Raw genomic sequence first — 10,000 nt, 5'->3', positions numbered from 1 at the left:
TTTTTTCATTTTTATCATTTTTTTCTTTTTTTCTTTCTTGTGTTCTTTTTTCCAATGTGAACCTTAATTCGACTATATTTTCTCTGACCAAAATCACAGCAAGACAACCTCCCCTCTTAACAGACGGGCGCCTCCAATAGCAAAAACTAATGATACTAATGTTAATAATGATGATTTTCATAGTCGTAATAAACAGAAGTTAAGCGCTGCCGAGTTTCGTGAAGATTTCCCAAGATTTCTCTAGAAAAATCCAAGTTTTTTTTTTTCTTGCCTTCGCGTGATCTCAGAGAGGCTTCCTTCCTTCCTTCTTTCGTCCCTCTTTCCTTTCTTTCCTATTTCATCTTTATTCTTCTTTTTCTTTTTTTCCTTGTTATCCTCCTCGTCATCTCCTTTACTTTTTCTTCATCTTCCTCTTCTTCTTTCTTTCTTCCTTTCTTTCTTACATCTTCATTTTCTTCCTTTCTTTTTTCTTTCTTTGTTTTCTCTTTCTTTAAACCCCAGGATCTCGAAGGAAACCAGAAGCAGGCGAAGGCCCAACCGGACGGGCGAAGTGTCAGAGCGAGGGAGGACTAGCACAGACTAGGAGGGACCTGCGCCAAACGAAGAAAATCAAGGCTGGAAATAAATCTATGATTGGAATCGTGATGATGATGATCCATATTATGATTGGGGATGATTATAGTGTAATGTAGTGTCATTACAGTGACGGTGTCATGCATAGTGACACAGTGTTTCGTGCTATGAGGCAGCAAACAATTATACTATGTGACATTTTTACCGATGATATCCTATGTCGTGATATAAATTTAGTATAGTCACTTATTTACGTTACAGGATGTAGGGACATGCAGTGACTTATGTTTTGTATTGTTAACACCGTAACATGTCGATATTTTGTACATTTGTGGCTGACCGAGAGAGAGAGAGAGAGGGGGGGGGGGGGCGATCGCCCGACCACGAGCAGCAAGAGAACCTCCTTTATATTTATAACGTTTTTCCACCTCCAGTGAAACTACGGAGTTAACAGGTTGACGTTTCCTTCGCCTTTAGCCTTAAAGCAGTGGTTCTTAACAATTTTAGAGTCATGGACAGAATAGTCACAGAAACACAACTTTGCTTGCAATGTGTCATAATGTACTTGATTTATTGAGATGTGATTGTCACACAAAGTATTGCCAAATTTCCTAGTAACAGTCTAAAACACTCTTTTTATGCATTCATTATAATCGTGAAATAAAGATAAATTTTCATCTAATCCTCGCGGACCCCCTGAAACCCTCCCACGGTCCCCCAAGGGTTAAGAACCCTCGCCTTAGAGGAATCACCGCCGAGCATAACAACCACTATGATTACGATCGTGATATCGGAAATAAGGATAATGATAAAAGTAAGGATTAAAACAATCGCCAGTGATGATGATAATGAGAATAATAGTAATAACACTCGTATTAATGATCAATAATGATAATGATGATAATAATAATAGTAATGATGATAATAATAATATTAATGGTGATAATAATGATAATAATAATAATAATGATAATGATGACAATGATAATAATGAAGAAGATGATGAAGAAGAGAAAGAAGGAGGAGGAGGAGAAGAAGAAGAAAATGAAGAAGAGGGAGGAGAAGCAGAAAGCCCTCTAGCCATCCCCCCCCCCCCCCCCCCTTCTCCCTCTTCCACTCGCCTCCTCGCCCCGACAACGCAGGCGACCCACCTACAGAACACGTCAGTGTGAGGAGGCGTGAGTCCTGCTGCCGAGCTTCTGGCATTATCTGCAACGAACGAATAGATAATTGCATACATGTATAGGGGAGAAATATGAAGAGGTAGGATCAATATTTTCATTAGGACTGCTACATTTGAAAAGGACAAAGCCAGCGGGGCGGTCAGCGCCCGCCTTACCTGACGAAGGCGTGCGAGTACCAGGGGGCGTCGCGTGGGTCGGGCGGGCCCGAGGGCACGTGCTGGTCCTGGTGGGCGTGGGCGTCCCTCGGGTCGCCGTGGTCGAAGGAGAAGACGTGGTGCTTGGTGGGCGTGGCCGCCGAGTAGGGCGGCGTGATGTAGGGCGAGTACTCGGGGTAGTCGGGGACCTCCTGCGTCGGCGACGCCTTCCATGGCGCCTCCAGCTGGTCCAGCTCGGGCGACGAGGCGCCCTTGTGCACGCCGGCGGGGGCCGCCCGCACCGCCACGGGCGTCGCCACCGCCACGCCGCCGCCCTCGGCCACGCTGCCGTGAGCCGCGGGCGCCGCCGGCGACTTGCGCCTCGTCTCCGACGGCGACTCGGACGCGCGGCCGCTGCGCGCGGGCGGAGCGGCGCCGGCGTGTGCGGAGGCGGAGGTGAGGGCGGAGGACGCGGGCGCGGCGTCGTAGTATCCCCAGGCGGGGTCGCGCGAGTAGTCGAGGCCGTGCTGCAGGCGGACGGAGTAGTGGTGGTGGTAGTGCTGCAGGTGGGCGTAGGCGGAGGGCGAGGCCAGCGAGTAGGGCGAGTGGGCGGCGGGCGCGGCGTAGGACTGGTGGTAGTGGCCGCCGTTGAGCGCCGGAGGGTTCATGTAGGACGCCGCGGGGTCCGTCTGCGGGCGAGGGGGGGGAGGGGTCAGTACAGGACAGGAGAGGAGCAGAGGGGAAGGTCCCAGCCCTTTCATTAGCTATTTTCCCTATTCTTTTTTTTTTCTTCTTGCTTTCATTCATTTTTCTGTTGAGTTTTCTTTTTTTCTTTATCTCATTCTCTCATATCCCCCTTTTTCCCACCATGAGTCAGGCATTACTCATCAGCATAAGCCACGCCTCACATCCCTGTCGAAGGATACTCTCATGCATTTTATTCCCCCATTACAACATGCGTAACTCACCACCCCTATTCATGCTGCCGCGTCATGCATTATTTAGATGCATGACTTCCGAAAGCATTCCCGAGCCGATTTCGCTGCATGTGCGGTAGCGCAGTCTTCGGCCCGGGTCAGCCTTGATCATGCACGAGATAACAAACCCCGGGGAACAACGTGCATGACACCCAGCCTAGTCATGCGTAAAGGGCTCTCCTCAACCTACCTGGTCCCGTCATGATCTGCAGATGGGATGCATGGACGCGATGTGCATGATGGTCCGAGATTGCATGAGATTAGATTGGAAAGAGAAGTATAAACCATCCTACCTGATCCGTCATGACCCTGGCTAGTAAACAGGGACGCGCTGTGCATGACATTTAGGGCCTGTATAACATTATGCTTTTAAAAAGGAAGCAGAGCTACCGTACCTGATTGCGTCATGCGCCGTGGGCGGGACGCATGGCCGCCATGAGAACGAGGACTGGGAATTCGATTGCTTTAGCGACGAATACATGAATAGCTAAGCCCCCACCTGATAGGTCATGACCTGCGGGTAGTAGGCGTGGACGCGGTGCGCGTGCGTGTCGTAGGCGAGGCCGTACTGCAGCTTGGACTGCATCGTGTAGTAGTGGTAGAGCCACGAGTTGGCGCGCAGGACGGCCGCCTCCTTCTCGCCCAGGACCTGGTTCGTCGCCACGATCACCGGCTGCTGGCTCTGGCCGCCGCCGCCGCCGCTGCTGCCGCCGCCGCTGTTGCCTCCGTTGCTGCTGCTGCTGCTACTGCTGCTGCTGCCCCCCGAGGGGCTGAGGGCAGCGACCTGCTGAGCGCCCTGTGGGGAGGCCTGGGGGGGCGTCTGGCCCGTCTCGCCGCCGTCCTTGAGCTGCAGGACGCAGTGCACCCAGCGCCACGTGCCGCCCGCCGCCTGCAGCCGCAGCAAGACGATGCACGACCGGTCCTGCTCGCTCGTCGTGACTGCGGGAGGAGGCGCGGGGGCGTCAGCGGCGGCGATGAACCGGACGGGACCGCATCGCGCCGCCGCTGACGCCGATCAGGTTGCACCGCCGCCGGGGGAGGCCGGCGGGCATGCGCGGGAGGGAGGGGGGGGGAGTACAGAGGAGGGGGTAACGGGGGGATGGGGTCGAGGGGAAAGAGAGGTTAAGGCAAGGAAAGGGACTTGGCTGATGAAGTCATACAAACGGCCCTCATATATATATACATATATATATATATATATATATATATATGTATGTATATATATAATGTGTGTGTGTGTATATTTATATGTATACATATATATGTATCCATATATATATAAAGAGAGAGATATAGATAGATATAATATTTATTTACTTATTTATAGATGTATACCACACACATATCTATATATCTATCTATACACACGCCCACACACACACACACACACACACACACACACAGATATATATATATATATATATATATATATATATATATATTCTCACATATATATACATATATATATACATATATATATATGTGTGTGTGTGTGTGTGTGTGTGTGTGTGTGTGTGTGTGTGTGTGTGTGTGTGTGTGTGTGTCTGTGTGCATATATTATATATACTGAAAGAGAACAATAATACACCTAACAACTAAAAAGCACATACACATTACCCCCTCACACACACACACAAACAACTTAAATAAAGATAAAAAGCATACGCACAAAACACACGCAGCCCCCACACACCCCAACCCACAGACACACAAACAACTCAAATAAAATCAAAAGTACACACAATACCACCCCCCCCCCCACACACACACACACACACGCTGCACTCACTGAGCCTGTGCTTGGTCTGCGCCTCCCGCATGTTCTCGGGGTGGATCAGGTGGTACCACGACACGCCGGCCAGCGAGGAGCGGTTGTAGCCCAGGTAGAACTCGCCGCTGGAACGAGAAGGGAAGCGAGTTAGAACATTGGTTTAATATCATTTTGCGAGCATTCTATGGAGATCGAAGTTGTCAATTTGTGTTGATAGAATCTACAGTCATATGAGGTAGAACTCGCCGCTGGAAGGAGAAGGGAGAAGGGGTGAGTAAAGTGATGAATAGGGTGGTGAGTGGATGAGTGGAGAGTGAGTTGATGAGTCGATAGGTGAATAAATGGATGATACGGATGACAGAACTCGCCGCTGGAAGGAGGAGGAAAACGTGTTATATATATATATATATATATATATATATATATATATATATATATATATATATATATATATATATATATATATATAAAACACTGATGATGACTTTATTTCGTTAGCTTTCTATATGTATCAAAATCGTAAACGTATTTTGATGAGAACTAGGAGGACGAATGGGTGGGTAGATGAATGAGTGAAGGGAGAAGGGATGAATCTGATGAATAGCTGAAAGAGAAGGTGAAGAGATAAATAACAGGAGAGAGATGAATAGGGTGAATGAAAGGAGATGGAAGAGTGGGTGAGTACATTGATGAATAGATAGGTGAGTTTATACGTAGATAGATGAATGAATCGATGAGTAATATAAGACAATAAATAAATGAAATGATAATAATAATGATACGAGTGGGTCGCGCCGTTGAAGGAAGGAAGAAGAGAGAGAATGATTAAAGAGAGGGATAGATTTCTTGATGGCAGAAGGATGGATCGATCCAAGAGTCATGAAGAAGGATAGAGTTATTCCTCATGAGTCAGTGACTTGGTGAGTAGATGGATAGTCAGAAATAGAGCACGCAGTGGAGATTTAGTAGTACATAGATTATATCAAAAAACTAAATCTGACATTTAAATGACTTTATCCCTTTATCCCTTTTCCTCAAACATAGATGTATATAAATCACTCGAAATATAGTTGATATAGGACTGGTCAGCTGATAGCCCAAATATTACTGGCTGGATGAAATTAAGATTGTTGGATAAGTAAATTACCATAAAGATGCATAAATAAGTGAATAGATAGTCAAATTAATAATCGACGCCCAGGAAAGCAAACGGTTATTATTATTCCTCGATATACAGAAAAATATTCAAACTACTTAAAACCCTAATATTTCCAAAGTGTTCAAACTCCACAAAACTCAAATATATAACGCACCCGAAATACTCAAAGACAAAATGTTCAAATTATTCAAGTCCTTTCACTGTCTATTGTCAGAAATCCAAAATTCCGTTCAAGGCGATTTCCACCTCCGTCCTTACCACTAATATCATTATTGACATTAAAAGCATTTCTAAGAAAAGTAACGGATTGGAAACTTAAGTTAATCGAGTCGAAATCTATGTCACATGTTAATTATGTGCTAATCTCGAAATACAATGTTATAGGTATCTAATGCTATATAATGGCCTATGGATAATACCAGAATGTGTATATATTAAGGTAGAATTTTGTATTATTAGATCATGAAACATTTTGTATTCTAATGTATGCATGTATTAGATACTGATATTATGTATAATTCGCCCATGAATTACTCCACGATGAAGTCTTCAGGGGAAATATATATAATTTAGAAGAGCTAAATCGTATGCTTCTTTACAACTATTTAACAAGTTTGAAACGGCAATACTATAAGACTGACAAAACAAAAAAATATAACAACTGCAACGACAACAAAAAAAAACGACAATTATAATAACAGCACTGGTAACCAATAGTAAAAGAAAACCAAATACAAAACAAACACAAAATAAAATAAGATACAACGAAATAAAATAAGACAACAACAACAGCATCAACAACAACCACAACCATGTCTCACGATCGCCTTGTATATGCATGACCCATTCATAAAATCCGCCATTTACGCCACCCATGTTTGTCCTGATCGCATGTGGGCTTCAGGCATTGTTTATGCAGAGCGTATAATACAGTCATTGTGGGGGCGATGTAGAATACACATTGAGACGCTTATGCATGGATTTCGTTACAAATTGCAGGCGTGGGAACGAGGGCTTGCAAAGGGTTAGTGAACTTCGTATTTTGTCATAAGTCCTAATGGTGTTGTGGTTAATATTTGTGGTGTTGATGATGGTAGTAATGGTGAAGATAAAGGTGGAAATGGTAACAATACTAATACAAATGATGATAATGAATACCGTTAATGATAATATGAAGGATGATGGTATTAATAGAACAGTAGAGTTGTGTTGATTGTAATAATTATGATAATGACAATTGTATTGATACTGATGGCATTGGTTTTAACGATTGCTATGGTGAGGTAAATGTTATTAAGAATAATAAGGATAAAAAAGAATGTTAACAATGATAGTGGCCATGATATATTAGTGATAAGAATAGATATCATCACCATCATTATTATGATTATTATTGTTATCATTGTCATTCTTATTGTCACTGTTATTATTATCTTTATTATCATCAATATCATTATTATTATTATTGTTATTATCATCATTATTACTATCATTATTATCACTATCATAATCATTAGTATTGGTATTAATCTTATCATCTTATCTTATCATGATTATTGTTAACATTATTATCATCATAGTTATTATCATCATAAGTACTATCATTATTATTATCAGTATTATAACTATCATCATCTTTTTGTTACTATTGTTGTTATTGGTATCAATGTTGTTGCTATTAGCATTTTCATTATTGTTATTATCTTTATGTTTTATTATTGCCATTGTTGTTAGTATCATTATTATCAAGATTGTTATAATAATTATCATCATCATTATTACCATAATTATTGTCAATATCATTATCATTATCTTTATTATTATCAGTACTGCTATTTTTAGTATAATGTTTATTATTATTATCATTATTAATATAAGTATTATCAATATTATCATTATTATTATTATTATTATTATTGTTGTTATTATTATTATTATTATTATTATTATTATTTTTATTGTTATTATTATTATTATCAACATCATCATCATCATTATTGTTTCTAATATTATTATCATTATTATTATCATTGTTATTATTATCACCATTATTATTTTTTAATCATTATTGTTATTATCATTATTGTTACTATTATTATTGTTATCATTATCATTATTATTGTTACAATTATCATCATTATCATTATCATTATCATCATTATCAACATTATTATCATTACCACCATTATCATTATTATTTTCATTATCATCTTTATCATCATTCTTATCATTATCATCATTACTATCATTTTTATCATTATCATTGTTATCAATATTATTACCATAACTAAAATTATTGTTTTTGATATCCTTATCATTATTACCATTATCATTAGTAGCAATAACAATGGTATAATCATCACCATCACTACTGTCATCACACTCACTGTCATCGTCATCACCCTTCAGTGTCATGGTCATGTCATGTCATGTGATCTTACGTGTCCTAATCATATATTTTCGACCAGAAAAATATTTCCCGAATGAAATCATCAGCAAACGAAAGAGAAACCGCTGCCACATTACCAAAATGCATAAAAAAAAAAAAAGTTTTCTTAAAAAAATCATCCTCAACAAAGAAAAGTTACAGAGGTCATGACCTTTTATTCTGGGAAGAACTCTGAGTGCACTTTTAAGGGAGAGAAGGGGGGGCGGGGGGAGAAGGGGAAAGAAAGGGTGGGAAAGAGAGACAAGGAGATAGGAGGGAGGGAGGGGAGAGAGGGAGGGAGGGTGGGAGAAAACATAGAAAGGGAGAGAGAGAAAGAGAGAGAGAAACTAATGCATAAATAGAGAGATAAATAAAGGGAGAGAGAAAGAGAGAGAGAGAGAGAGAGAGAGAGAGAGAGAGAGAGAGAGAGAGAGAGAAGAGAGAGAGAGAGAGAGAGAGAGAGAGTGAGAGGAAGAGAGAGAGAGAGATAAAGTGAAAGAGAGAGTAGGAAAAACGGGGAAATAAAAAGAAATATACAAATCTGACACACTGATTCACAGATAAATATAAAAAATATATACGTATATATAAAGAAAGAAAAAAAAATAATAGAACAGAGTAAAGACACAAAAAGACAAGAAACACACTGCTCGAAATGAAAACAGACAGATAAAAAGAATCGGAAAAGGGCAAACAGAAGATAAAGACAGCCTTGCTTTACACAAACGGTCCCTGCCAGTCCGCCGCGTCAGTCTACAGGCGGGACCGTCGTTCACATCCGTCTCCGTCATGGAATTCACTCGACCGGAAACTATGACTGTTTCATGGCGCGATTCTTTTATCTACGTCATCTCCCGCACGCTCACTCACATGTACACACACACACACGTACACACCCACGCACCCAAACACCCACACCCACAAGTGAACGCATTTCTAAAGAGCTTAGGATGTGAGTACGTATGTAAACTTGTTCGTTCACATACATAAACATACATACCCACTTACCGGACGTATATCAATATCTTTCTTCCCATCTACCCATCCTTTGCCTCTACACACACACACACACACACACACACACACACACACACACACACACACACACACACACACACACACACACATCCTTACTTCTACACATGAATACACAATATATCCTTTCCTTCTAAACACACATGCTACCACCCCACCTATACATGCAAGGCCCTACCAACTCTACATACACTGCATATGCTGTAGACACAACGCCCGCCCTTAACCACGCCCACACATACTTCATCCACATACTATATCACATACCCCATTTACACAGTCCACCCACATACTCAGAGACACACCACTATATATATATATTATATTATATATATATATCTTTAAATATATATATATATATACATATATTAATATTATTTGTGTGTGTGTGTGAATATATATTGTACTTTTATATCATAGATATGTTATAGATATAGATATACACATCCCCCATAGACCCCCCCCCCCCTTCTCCCCAAACACAGAGCCCCAAAAAGCGAAGAGTATTTAACATGTCATTCTTCACACGACCCTCATGCTCGTCGCCCAGTATCTTTGCTTTATTGGCACGCAAGAAGGGGGGAGGGGGGAGGGATGTCCGTCGCACTTATACTCCGAGGTCAAGCGAGGGTCCACGCGTTTGGTCCACATCTGAGGGCTCAAGTTAATCAGAAGGAGGATAATGTTGGCTGAGATATGGGTTGGGGGCGGGGGGGGGGGGGAAGGGGGGGTCTTGGCG

General features: G+C 41.8%; 1 protein-coding gene across 3 annotated transcripts in view; it reads right to left on the bottom strand.

Moving 5' to 3' along the window:
* Nucleotides 1-371: 371 nt before the first annotated feature.
* Nucleotides 372-10,000, bottom strand: part of LOC125036500 (single-minded homolog 1-like) — a 112,979-nt gene continuing 103,350 nt past the window's right edge. For 2 of the 3 annotated variants that reach the window (XM_047629136.1, XM_047629138.1), the window contains exons 7-11: nt 4,658-4,764; nt 3,368-3,807; nt 1,913-2,580; nt 1,725-1,782; nt 372-590 (exon numbers count right to left, since the gene is read on the bottom strand). In XM_047629136.1, the coding sequence (XP_047485092.1) occupies nt 1,779-1,782; nt 1,913-2,580; nt 3,368-3,807; nt 4,658-4,764 (1,219 nt within the window). In that variant the 3' untranslated portion in view covers nt 372-590; nt 1,725-1,778. The remainder of the gene's footprint in view (nt 591-1,724; nt 1,783-1,912; nt 2,581-3,367; nt 3,808-4,657; nt 4,765-10,000) is intronic. The other variant, XM_047629137.1, reaches the window with a different exon arrangement.

This window comes from Penaeus chinensis, chromosome 21 (genome assembly GCF_019202785.1).
Source record: "Penaeus chinensis breed Huanghai No. 1 chromosome 21, ASM1920278v2, whole genome shotgun sequence".
Classification (NCBI taxonomy): Eukaryota; Metazoa; Arthropoda; class Malacostraca; order Decapoda; family Penaeidae; genus Penaeus; species Penaeus chinensis.
The sequence above is the reverse complement of the archived record's forward strand: the minus strand, read 5'-3'. Positions and strand labels throughout refer to the sequence as shown.